The following is a 12,669-nucleotide window of genomic DNA, read 5'->3' on the forward strand; positions in this document are numbered from 1 at the left end:
CCAATGTAGATTAACCAGATTAACCATTATAAAATTTAGATGGAGATAGTCATTGGGAGTTTGTCATGTTTCAGTGAACATTTTGGGTTATGATTGTGTTAGGGTTCGGGTTGACATCAAGTTACAAAGAGACATTCAGACCAATGTTCCCTGTAAACTAAGCACTCTAAAAAAGAAATAAATTCTGTGCAGATGGCAGCAGCATCCATTTGATTTTACTTTAAATGAGAAATAGTTGCAGTGCTTTGTTCAACCACTAGTTAGTATCGCTATAGTGTTTTGTAGAATTATTTCACGTGTGAGCAGCAGTGAGTCATGTTTGCGGTCCAAATAGCTCAATATGAGAGGCAATGTGAAACGCCAAGACATAAAATAAAACCTCATCATGTTTTAAAGAAGAGTGGCTTGATTAATAGTGAAAATAACAGATGATGGGCAAAGCACGATAACAAAACAGACAGTTACACCCACCACTAGTGTAGTGTGCAAACTCAAAACACAGCAGTAACACACGTCAGTTTAAGTAGACGTGTGTAGTTTGTGTTTCAGAAATGTTTAGATAACTATAAAAGAGTTCACATCTTCCCTTGAACATACTTAGCTATTAGATATATATCATTTAAACTGATATAATAGCCTATGTTAGTTTAAATTATATTATAGGCTGTTATAATTATTTTATATTGTAAGTCTAATAAAGAAATTGATCTCATAAGGGGATTGTTTAGGGATCCTTGTCATTAAAAAAAACCTGGTATAGAAAATACTGGAAATTCATAAGCAATAAACAGCTTTTTTTTCATATATTTTATTATAATATTATAAAGAATTTTGGGGGAGATTTTTAATAGCTTTTCTTAGTAAAGAAGATTTTTACATTCAACAGCATTGTAAAAAAAAAAAAAAAAAAAAAAAAAAATCAGTCAAATTAAAAATGTGCTTAATTTGACTTCTGAATTAACTTCTTTTTATTAAAAAATATATTTAATATATCACAAAGTTACATGAAGGGTTAAATTAAATAGAAATGGCCGGTGTGGTAAAAAGAATGTGTTTGCTCAGGTGACCAAAAAGTTCCGCCTAATAGAGACACATTTTGCTCGGCAAGAATAGAAATTAGAGGGAACATTGGTTCAGACTGCAGATAAATGTGGCCCATATTGGATTTTTTTTTTTTTTGCTCATGTCACTGATCTGTTTTTATCATGACTGTGTGAACAGTACAAACCACGTTAAAAATATCATGAACTGGCTTTAAAAAAAATGTATACTGTTGGCTGAGGTCAATTTATGACGTTCCTATGGTTTTTACATTGTTTTTACATCTACACTGGTTTTGACGCTCTCTCAAGAAACACTCGGTTTTGATGGGCGTGCCGCAGTGTAGTCTTGAATTAATCGCCCACTGTTAGGATTGGATAAGATTAGCATATTTAATGAGCTTCAGCTCCCTTGTCAGTTGGACTTTGCAAGCCCCCTGGCTAGAACATTACATGTCCGATCTGATCAATTCTGATCCTGAATTGCAATGAACCAACAAATAAAGGATTCTCCAGCCTGTGACAGTGTGCTAAGGTATGTTCTGTTAGACACGTACACATAATTAATACGATCTGTAAAAATGCAATACTATCACATATAAAAACATGTGTTTCTCACATAAGTGTTGCACCATTCCTGTCAGATCCAATGTAGAAGGCACATCATTGTGTTTTAATCTCAATATGTCTGGAAATCCAGTGTCGACCTGGGTCTTAATTACAAACGATTATCTTGCTATCTTTGTCATGTTTATTGCTCGTTTAGCTCCACAAGTTGATGGGAGGGACTACAGAAGCAGACGCACACATTTATCTGTAGAGGCGGCATTTTCCCCGTTCTATTACGTCATTGATTTGAGAGCCTCGTTTGCAGGGCCTGGTGTCTATAAAAGCTTTTCTTTTACTAACAAAGAAGTTTTCAGCTCCGAAACATACAGGATATTCTTATATTTCCGTGACCTTTTATATATCAACGGCTCAAGTAAAACTTCATTTCCCAATTCATCACCCCTTCAAATCTGATCTTTTCAATTCCGATTTGTGCCTTTTCCATATGTTGTACTAAATCTGAATGAGGTCAGATGTTTTGCAATGCAACCTCAGTTTGGGCAGTCATAACTGAATTAATGCGACTGTTACGTTATTCTAGAGCTACATTCTTCACAATTCTGTGCTCATGGATTCAAAGATTTTAAATTCCCGACGTTATCAAGATAGTTGCGTAGTAGGTGAAGGACAGTGATGTGTCAGAGCTTACAAGTATTACAGTGACAGCTCTGTATACAAGTGAAACACTGTGCACACTTTATTCACATTCTCATCTTTTTTTATATATTGCGCATTCATTTGATGGCTTCTACATTTAAAACAACAATGTACAACTATACAAAAAAATCTGAGGAATAAATCGGAATTGAGCGCACAGATATCACACAAACAGTCTTCTAATTCTCAATTGACTGGTAATTGACAGAGTTGCAAAGTTACTTAAATTAGTAGAACCTCTAAAGTTGGTTTAGCACTGATTTCAAGAAGTTTTCTTTTTCTGACACATTGTACATCTCTCTGAATGTGGATTAGGTGGACTTCCCTCTTCTGCACTGGCCAGACTTGGAGAGGGTTCCATCCCAGGAGATTCGCAGGATTCCTCCTCTCCAAACACTCACTTTGACTTCAGCCCCTGTACACTGGAGCATCTACAGGAGGAGGAAGGCGAGACTGACAAGTAAGTCAAGAGATCACCATCCAGACTTATTTGAATAAAATTAGTTTTTCAAACAGCACACAATTTAAATTTATCAAGTCTCATCTGTGTTCAATTTGCTCAGTCAGTATAATGTATTTACTCATCAGTTAAAATGTGTCCTCCTCAATGGGACACTGAATATAATTTGCATCCTGAAAGAGGACAAATCTGACATTTCATACTGGCTGTTTTTAAAAATCTGATTTATTCAGATAAAACCATATTTAAATATGTTTTCCTAGTTTTATATGATTTTAAAAACTAAAACTGGTTTGATTCTGAAAAACACTACCATTCAAAACCTTGGGTCAGGAAGTTATTATATTATTAATATTATAATATTAATTAGAAATTATTATATTCAGCAAGGACACTAGCCTGGTTAAAACCAGACCATTCTCAGCAGTAACTGAGTTACTTGTAGAGCAGATCTAAATTTGCCGGAAGTTGTCTGGGTTTTCCCGGGCTACAAGGACACATTAAATTGTTTAAAAGTGTCTGTAAATACATTTATAATGTTACAAAAGATTTATATTTTAAATAAATGCTATTATTTTGAACTTTCTATTCAGCAAAAAAATATTTTTTTTTAAATCAATGTTTCCACAATAATATTAAGCAGCGCAACTGTTTTCATCACATAATAACAAAAAATGTTTATTGAGCATCAAATCATCATATTAGAATGATTTATGAGGGATCATGTGACACTGAAGACTGTAATGATGCTAAAAAAACACAGTAATACATTACCTTTTAAAATGTATTAAAACAGAATAATTGTAATACAATTGTTATGAAATGACTGTTGATTTTTGATCAAATAAATGTAGCCTTGGTGGATGCAAGAGACTTCAAAAACATCTTACTGTCCGCAAACTTTTGAATAATAGCGAATATAACAGCCCTGTGCTTGACAGAATGATCACTCCAGAACATTAATTTGCATAGAATTTGCATTAAAAGTTGAACAGCCGTTGTCTCATAATCAGGCTGTTTAGAGTAAAAGCATTCTCGGCTGTCTCAGTAGCCACAATACAGGCCTCACAGCTATTTTTGTTCCTTATGTCTCTGTTGTGACGATGCACATGCAACGTTTGAAACAAAGCGCTGCTCTGTGGTGCTCTCCTCTGTAAATGCTCTTATTGGGACAGACAGAGAATTAAGCTTGTGCCTCATGACTGGGGCTCTTGAGAAGAGAGGGGGAATGCTGGCAACATGTGGCTTTTGGGATGTTGGGATTGTTACTACTGAAGGATAATTGTAATGTGATTTACCTCACAGGACGCTGGACACCGGCACCCCAAGGCCTGACCGGAGGTGAGTGCTCTTGGCTGTCGTGGTCGACCAGTGGGTGTTTCAGTGTTCGATGCTGATATCATCTCTTGGCCATTAACAACAATATCATGACCAATATGGGCAATAAATTGACTATTATTCACATATATAATAGTCCGGTTTCACAGACAGGGCTTAATTTAACCAAGGCCTATTCCTGCCTTAATCTAAGACATTGAAGTAATTTATAAACGTTCCTTAGAAAAAAGAATACTTCTGTGCATCTTGAGACAGAACAGTAGAGCTGATTTAATTTAGGATAATATCAGTGCAAGTTACTTTCAGTCAAAATAGCTCAAAAATTTAATGTAGTCTAGGGCTATCTTAACCTGGTCTTTGAAACAGGACACAAAGGTAAAATACAAAATGCACCGGTGGTATCAGAATTTTGTATGGGTAGTAATTAAGCACTTGTGTCTATTTCATAAGTGAAAAAAAAGTGAATTTAAATGATCAAACGTAACTGTAACAAAGTTCCAGTTCAGGGAAGAAGGTGAACGTCAAACATAACATTAATCATGAAATAAGCACGAAAAAAACAAAAGGATTGGCAGCAGCCAACTGTGGCATATAAGCATAATAAACAGCAATGTAAAATGGCACAGGCTCTCGGCCCAAGCCCTGTTTCATACCAGCTTCAAAAAATTTCATTTAGTAAAAAAATATTACAACGGGAAAAATGCAAGAAAGTTTTATATTTTCATTTGATTTAAAAGATTGATTCAATTTTTTGATGAATAAATTGCCAATAAACCATAAAACAGTGAATCCATTAAAAGCAGACAACAGGATTTTGGAAAAAACGCATGCAATTGGATAGCGCTACAACCAACCAAAGCAATGAAGGTGAAGCAGAGCTTGCTAACAGATTAAGCTTTCGCCGTATCCGGTCAGCAAAACTCAGAACACATCTTCCCTTCTTAAGAATGACTTCAGTGCCGTTCTTTTCTCAGAGAAAAGCTTTACTCCAAGGCTTCCAGAGTCACGGTCAAAGCTGATTGGAAAGACCGCCGTTTGCCAGTTTCTGTGTTTACTACAAGCTGTGTTTACTACTGTGTTTACGCAACTCGGCCGTCATTATGTTAAGCCCGCCCTGCCAATCGACTCTATACACGATGTGATTGGCCTGATCAGAGTTAGTCTTTTACAGCTCAGAAGTGTATTGAGAGTTGCTAGACGATACTCGCGGCAGATTAGATTTGTTGCCGCTAGGTTGCGTCTAGATTTCTAGGCTACCAAATTACATCATCAGTGACAACTGGAGATTCAACCGTAGTCAAAAGCAAAAGATTAGACTCTACAGAAATTTAAATCTACAGGTAATGCTAATAAACACTAAATGCATGTAGTCACACGATGCTGATGTTGTTAACATTACCAATTTGAGAACAAAGAATAATAATAATTTTTGATGTTATATGAGCAATAGTTGATTAAATTACCGTTGGTACTGTAATTTATTGTAATGTTTTGTTCCCAAAAGTGGCAGAAATGTTACTTGTTCAAATTACATTTTCTGGTGAACATTCTTATTTATGTTATATGTGCCGATGCACAACTCGGTTTCAAAGCTCACGACCTGCAGCTTTAATTTGGTAAAGGTTTATTAATTGAACTGACTAGGTGGGCATTTGATGATCATGTTGTCTCATCGTGTTTGTACAGCAGGATGGAGCCGCTGGGCTCTGGAGAAGTGCAGAGTGAAGATGATCAGTGTGCTGAGGTGGAACTAGAGCCTTCTAACTGGCAGACGCTGGTGAGCCGAGACGTCCTGTCCACACTTACCCCTCAGGAAATCAAGAGACAGGAAGTCATCAACGGTGAGTGACGTGGTTTACTGTATAAGCAGATTTGGGGTCCTTTTTCTTCTAATTTTTAATTACTTTTCATAAATAGAAATCAAGCTATATGATATGGTCGAACAATGAACACTTTGTTCTTTATTAACTATCAGATACATTTTTAGACAGTTCAAGACGTAAGTCACCTTCTGTTGTGCTACATTAATCTCTTGACTTTAGTTTCATGTTATTATTACAATTTATCTTTGATTGAAACTCTATTCGTTATTAGACGTTAATGTTTCTATCATTCTGAAAGAGAGAGTTCGCCCAAAAATGACTTGTAAGACTTTTGCTCATCTTCAGAACGCAAAGGAAGATCATTTTTTATTTAATTGTGAGAGATTTCTGTACTCTCCATTTACAGGTACAGAACTACCACTTAAAAAAGTTTATGAAGATCGTAAAAATAATCCATGTGAATTGAGTGGTTTAGTTCAAATTTTCAGAAGTGACGCGATCGCTTTAAATGATGAACAACAGATTTATTTTTGTCTTTTATCGAAAGGACCAAAAGCTCTCAGATTTCATCTAAAAGATCTTCATTTATGTTCGGAATATGAATAAAAGTATACGGTTTTGGAACAACATTAGGTTCCCAATAATGTCATTAATAATTTTTTAGATCAACTAAAAATGTATGGTAGCACCTAATTGTGATGTGATAAATGCTATTTATTTTGTGTTTAAGTGAATTAGTAAATAGTAGTTAGATGTTATTTATACTTATAATAACAGATTCTGTGTACAGTATATGATTATATTTATTAAAAATATAATCATAATTATTATTTGTCCCTGTCCATAATTTGTCCCTAGCCCTACCTGATAAACACTTTTATTCTCACTATTACATAGCCATTAGGCACTTAATTTCAACTTTTCAAATATGTTATTATCTTTTTGTTTAAAATAAACTATGGGAAAAGCTAACGCCACATGCTTTACTCTCGACACCACTGTTGTAATTTTGTCTGGCTCAATCAGACAAGGCGGGCGGAGTTAGTGTAAATAGCTTTTGCCAACAACGCGGACTATTTGCACTTGGTGTGAATGGGCACTCAGAGAATGAATTCCCTACATTATCCCAGAAAAAGTACTCTGATTGCTGCTAACAGTGTATACGCATACATTGAGTTTTAGAAGCTTGTTCTCTTGCTCAGGAGCAATGTACCAGTGCAAACCATCCTGTGTAACCGCTTCTCTCCTCCATGTCATTGCTTTCACAGAGTTGTTCTACACTGAGAGAGCACACGTTCGAATGATGAAGGTTCTTGAGAACTTGTTTTACCAACCGCTGATCAGAGACACCATCCTGCCTCCTGCAGACATCAAAAGCATCTTCAGCAACCTTGAGGAGATCGTTCAGCTGCACAGTAAATCTCACAACTTCATTGACCCCCTAAATCCTTGAATACCTCTGAAAAAGCATGCCTTCTAAAAACTGTCTGTCTGTCTGTTTTCTCACTTCAGTGTCTTTATCGGAACAAATGGCTGCTGTTCGGAAGAAGAATGAGACAGCGCTAATTGACTTATTAGGAGACGATCTGCTTTCCTGGGTAAGGAAGTAAGAAATACATGTATTTGGGTGCTTTCACACTGGCAGTTAAGTTTGAAACGGGGCACAATTTGCATTAGAGCTGCTGTACCGAGTCTTTCCGGAAAAAAACGAGCGCCTGGAGGCGTATCGTGTGGGCGGAGCTAAAGAATGATGAGTGCGGCGCTACTGCACGAGAGCTTCTGAAAGCTGACATCGTCATGCGTTGAAAAGAAAACGTTACCCTAATAAACCATGGCTATCAATCAGATTCAACTAATACAGATATGATCCAGAATCAGATCCGGAGGATTAAATCAATTAAACAGGAGAAACAGCAACAGCAGGACGTCTGTCTCTGTGGTATGTACTGTATTTAGTGGCCTGTCAACATTTGTGTGCGTTTACTCGTGGTTTATGATGACATGATTTGGTTTATGGACTATTGTATGCGACTAAACCTTAGCAGTAGCAAGCAAAACAGTTTTGCACGTCAGATGTATAAAAAAAACAATGGAGTAACGTTAGCGCATTTGAATGAAGGACGCTTTGTGAGAACGTCCCCTAGCTTTATGTTTGGGTGGTTTTACAATAAACACACTGACAAATTAGTCAGCTAAACAAATGTATTTAAACACACCATACATCGCATGCTCCATTGATAAATTAACTAACGTTATACACGATTGTGTTGTTTACTGATGTTTACTTACGCGACGATAGCCAACATAGACATTTGAAGCAGTTTTACACACCGCCTGCTTCCAAAGCAGGACCGTGAACCTTTATCGCTGGGACCGCTCCGTCAAAAACACACTTATTGTTGATTTGGTGATGTGACGCGTCTCGTAATTTCTGCGTTTAAATTGGTTCAAATGCAACGTTGCCTTCCCGGAATGCTGTGCGGGCGCATTAAAGGGTCATGAAACCCCAAAACACGTTTTTTGAGATGTAAACAGATATGTATAGGCTGCACATCATTGAAAACACTAAGGGTACTCATTAATGGTATTCATATGTGAAAATAGTTATTTTTGCATTTTTCAGAGCGATTTCTGTCTTCCTGTTTGAAAAGCTTAGTCGGAGCAACGTCACAAATGCTGACGTCGGCACGGCCTTTTCGGCCCAAGTATGGGCTGCTGGGCACATGCTGACGTCGACCGCTCCGAGCGATTCTCGATATATATTCATGACATAAAGCTCATTCAGTCCAATCCCTGCGCTGTAGTATGCCTACAAGATAATTTAGTTAATATGCATGAGACAGTCACTTCTGTCAGGCTCGTCTTACATCATTATTGTAGAGATATGGTGGGGAAGTTTTGGAAGCAGCGTGCGGAAAAGTCACAGAGGAAAGCTAGGCGTTGTGCTGATACGAAGTAACGTAAAGGGCGCCGAGCGAGCTGTAGCCGGCGCCGTCTGTGGAAGCCTTTGCTACAAAGGCTCGGTAAAGTAAAATTCACCTGAGGAATCGCACGCCGAACCTCCAAGCGTTGACTATCTATGTAAGGAGTGCAAAATAACCAATCTGTAATCTGTAGGCTAATGAACAAAAGCCACGTCCTCTCCGTTTTATTTGTGGTCACAGCCATGCACTAAACCGCATGTGTTCGGGCTCTTAGTGAAACAGCGTGCTGCATATTTGGACAAATATAGATTTAGCTGCCGAGTGACCGTGCGGATCGTCACGGCAACCCAGCGCGCGTCGCTCTGCTTCAGATGCGCGGTCGAGACTATGAAGCCTCAAACCCCTTCGCTTTTACCCCGATCTAGAATTACACATCTCTGTCACATCGCATGTTGGGTGGTTCACGTTCTCTTATCACGTCGGCGCGTTGTTCATCTTGCCAAACAGCGTGCATATTTGGACAAATATAGTTTTATCACGTTTGCAAAATATTTCGTCATGCAGAATAACATTTATTTTCATTTCTCACTGAATTATGCTGGTTTGAACTTTGAAGAGCTGAATGATTTGCGATCTCTGCTGCACGCCACTCATAGCTCTCTCATTCGCTGTACTCATCGCTCATTTAATCTCACTGTGGTAAACAATGCCAACGTGAACCAAGAACATGTCTCAGAACCGCTGTCTACTGCTGCTATATCTCTAATCTTAATGCACCTATACTGACAGACACTCCCCTATTTATGCAAACCATTCCCTCTTTCCACACAATACCATCCCACCTTTTCACAGTCGACCACTCCCCTTTTAACAAGCTTTTTCAAATCGAAGGTGTGAAAAAACACCGCTGCAGCAGGGGGGTTTCATGACCCTTTAAAGTCGTTTGACGTCACCCATACGAATAAAATGGAGCGCGGCACGACATAAGTGTTGCACGAACAAGTGGATCTGCACCTTGAGAGCAGTGTTTATGGGGCGTGCATTTGCTCTTTCGCCTCAGTCACGCGCGCGCACCCTTGTGGGAGAAGAGCCCGTACGGCCCATACAAGGACCTTCTGCTCTGTCAACGTCAAGTGGACCCATACTCGAAAAAAACTCTCTGAAACTTGTGAGAAACCGGAAGGAGTATTTTTGACACAGAAATACTCCATCAAACGTCCAACTTAGTTTTTGAAACTTTGTCTATGTTTAGGATGGGAGTCCAAGTCTTTAACAGTGTAAAAAGCTCAGTATGCATGAAACAGCATTTCACCCCCCTTTAAACTGATAATCATGATTTTTTTGTTGTTGCTTAAAATCATAATCACGATTATTAATCACGATTATTCTATCAAAAAGTGTCATGTAGTTATGGCCATTTTGCATGTTCTTTACCAACCTACACAACACCCAAAAACTCTGTAGGTGGCACACCGACTTCATTTAACCAACTATGATAACTTCGTTAGATGGTAAATCAATACAAAACACATGGTTTTGGTGAACACTTTGTAAGTATTCACATTAGATTTTTAAAGCAACACAATTTGTTTGCAAATGAGACAAACCACTGATTCGGATTGCCCAGCAAATTCAATGCTCGTTGATATTAAAAAAATTATCTGGCTAGGGACATTCTTAAAAAAAAAAAATCTTTAAAGGGGGGGTGAAACACTCAGTTTCAGTCAATCTCATGTCAATCTTGGGGACCTATAGAGTAGTATTGCATCCTTCATCTCCGAAAAGTCTTTAGTTTTATTATATTTATAAAAGAAATATAGGCTGTACCGAGTCTTTCCGGGGGAAAAAACGAGCGTATCGTGTGGGAATTCTTAGCGGAGCTAAAGAATCACAAGAGTGGCTGAAAGCTGACATCCTCAAGTGTGGAAAAGAAAACGTTACCCTAAATAAACCATGGCTATCAATCAGATTCAACTAATACAGATATGATCCAGAATCAGATCCGGACGCTGAAATAAATTGAACAGGAGAAACAGCAACAGCAGGACGTCCGTCTCTGTGGAATGTACTGTATTTAGTGGCTTGTCAACATTTGTGTGCGTTTACTCGTGGTTTATGAGGACATGATTTGGTTTATGGACTATTGTATGCGACTAAACCTTAGCAGTAGCAAGCAAAATGGTTTTGCACGTCAGACTAGTGTAACGTTATACATCGAACAACAATGGAGTAGCGCATTTGAATGACAAAGCACGTTTTGTAAGGACGTCCCCTAGGTTATGTCTGGGGTGGTTCAATAAACAAACAGACACCTATAGTGGTCACACATGCATAGAGTTGTTAGATTGCACAGATAAAGTAAAACACCAGGAAGAAAGTATATCCTTTTAAGGAAAAAAGCTATATTTGGGGAGGTTTAAGCTCTTTGCATTTGGCAACCATAAGTATGACTGCTAGTGGAGGCTCGTTACCAATGCAAGATGACGCAAATCCCAAAGAAAAAACTTAACAAATCATTTTAAGGATAAATAACGCGGGCCAATATCGTGACAATTGTTTGAAATCAATCGAGAGAATCAGATATCGTTATCACGATTAAAATACAATTAATCGTGCAGCCCTAATTTGCATGAAAAATTGTTAATGTGTAAGCTGTCATGCGGACCCGGGTGTGCGACGGGGAACCTAACCTATGGCTACCTGTAGTTCGGTTGCACTGGAAATGTGGTGCGATTTAACACATGGTAAGTGGCAACCAAACCTGCAAATTAATGGCTGTCTCCTCAAAAGAGTTTGTTTGCAAGCAGCAGAAAGCCGTCTTCATGTGACTCGTATAGAGTAGATGCAAGTGTTGTTCACGCCACTACACGTAATTACACCAAATTATAAAAAAAACACAATATATCGGCCGTTCTGTTTTATATCATGCAGCGTGCATGTTTGTGGTGACACAAGATGAACGCAAATGCAACAGGGTTCAATAGAATCAAGTTGTGAAACCAGACCAATGCTGTGGGGGGGTTTGGGGAACAAATCGCACGCCGACCGCAGCAAATGTGCCTAGTGTGAGAGCCCCCTTAAAGAGAGTTCCTTGCTGGAAAAAACAGGTTTTACTAGTCTGCAGTGTTTTTTTTTTTTTAAATGGTAGATAGTTTGTCGCTGATCTACCAACTTGAACAAGGTAATGGCCATGAATGACTAGCTTTGGCCAGTCGAGAATAATTTTAAATGAGTTACCATTAGATTTTCCGGCTCATGTAGGTTTCACCTAGCTCATATCTTTACTCACAGTTTAGTGGGGAAGAAGAGGCGAAGATCAAGAGAGCTGCGGGCACGTACTGCAGTAATCAGCCTTTCGCCCTGGAGCTCATCAAGAGCAAACAGAAGAAAGACCAGCGCTTCAACTCCTTCATTCAGGTCAATAGCTTAATAGTCGTTTCGTAATCGTTTGTAACTGTACTTGCTTTCGTGTTCTGGCTTTTTTGCCAGATGGTAAATGTAATTTTCATGTAGAAGTGTTTGTATTGCAGGAGGCGGAGAGTAACCGTAATTGTCGCAGGCTGCAGTTAAAGGATATTATTCCTGTAGAGACTCAGCGACTCACAAAGTATCCCCTTTTGCTAGAGAACATCGCCAAATGCACAGGTACAGCAGCCTCTTCTTTATTCAGCACTCATATTACATTTACTGTCACAGCTGATCACAATTTTTTTATATATATTAGGCATGTTGTTCAGTGTATTGTTAATACAGAATACATAATATGTTAAATATTAAAATATCTGCAAATCTGATAAATATTTTTTACCATGTTACGT

General features: G+C 38.2%; 1 protein-coding gene across 8 annotated transcripts in view; it reads left to right on the forward strand.

The window, feature by feature from the left end:
* The window catches only part of arhgef12b (Rho guanine nucleotide exchange factor (GEF) 12b), a 119,009-nt gene that overhangs the window by 91,615 nt on the left and 14,725 nt on the right, over positions 1–12,669 (forward strand). For 7 of the 8 annotated variants that reach the window (XM_067437812.1, XM_067437809.1, XM_067437806.1 and 4 more), the window contains 7 exons: positions 2,622–2,766; positions 4,072–4,107; positions 5,791–5,945; positions 7,196–7,342; positions 7,440–7,525; positions 12,143–12,268; positions 12,382–12,496. In XM_067437812.1, coding sequence (XP_067293913.1) covers positions 2,622–2,766; positions 4,072–4,107; positions 5,791–5,945; positions 7,196–7,342; positions 7,440–7,525; positions 12,143–12,268; positions 12,382–12,496 — 810 coding nt within the window. The remainder of the gene's footprint in view (positions 1–2,621; positions 2,767–4,071; positions 4,108–5,790; positions 5,946–7,195; positions 7,343–7,439; positions 7,526–12,142; positions 12,269–12,381; positions 12,497–12,669) is intronic. The other variant, XM_067437807.1, reaches the window with a different exon arrangement.

This window comes from Pseudorasbora parva, chromosome 3, assembly GCF_024679245.1.
Source record: "Pseudorasbora parva isolate DD20220531a chromosome 3, ASM2467924v1, whole genome shotgun sequence".
Taxonomy (NCBI): Eukaryota; Metazoa; Chordata; class Actinopteri; order Cypriniformes; family Gobionidae; genus Pseudorasbora; species Pseudorasbora parva.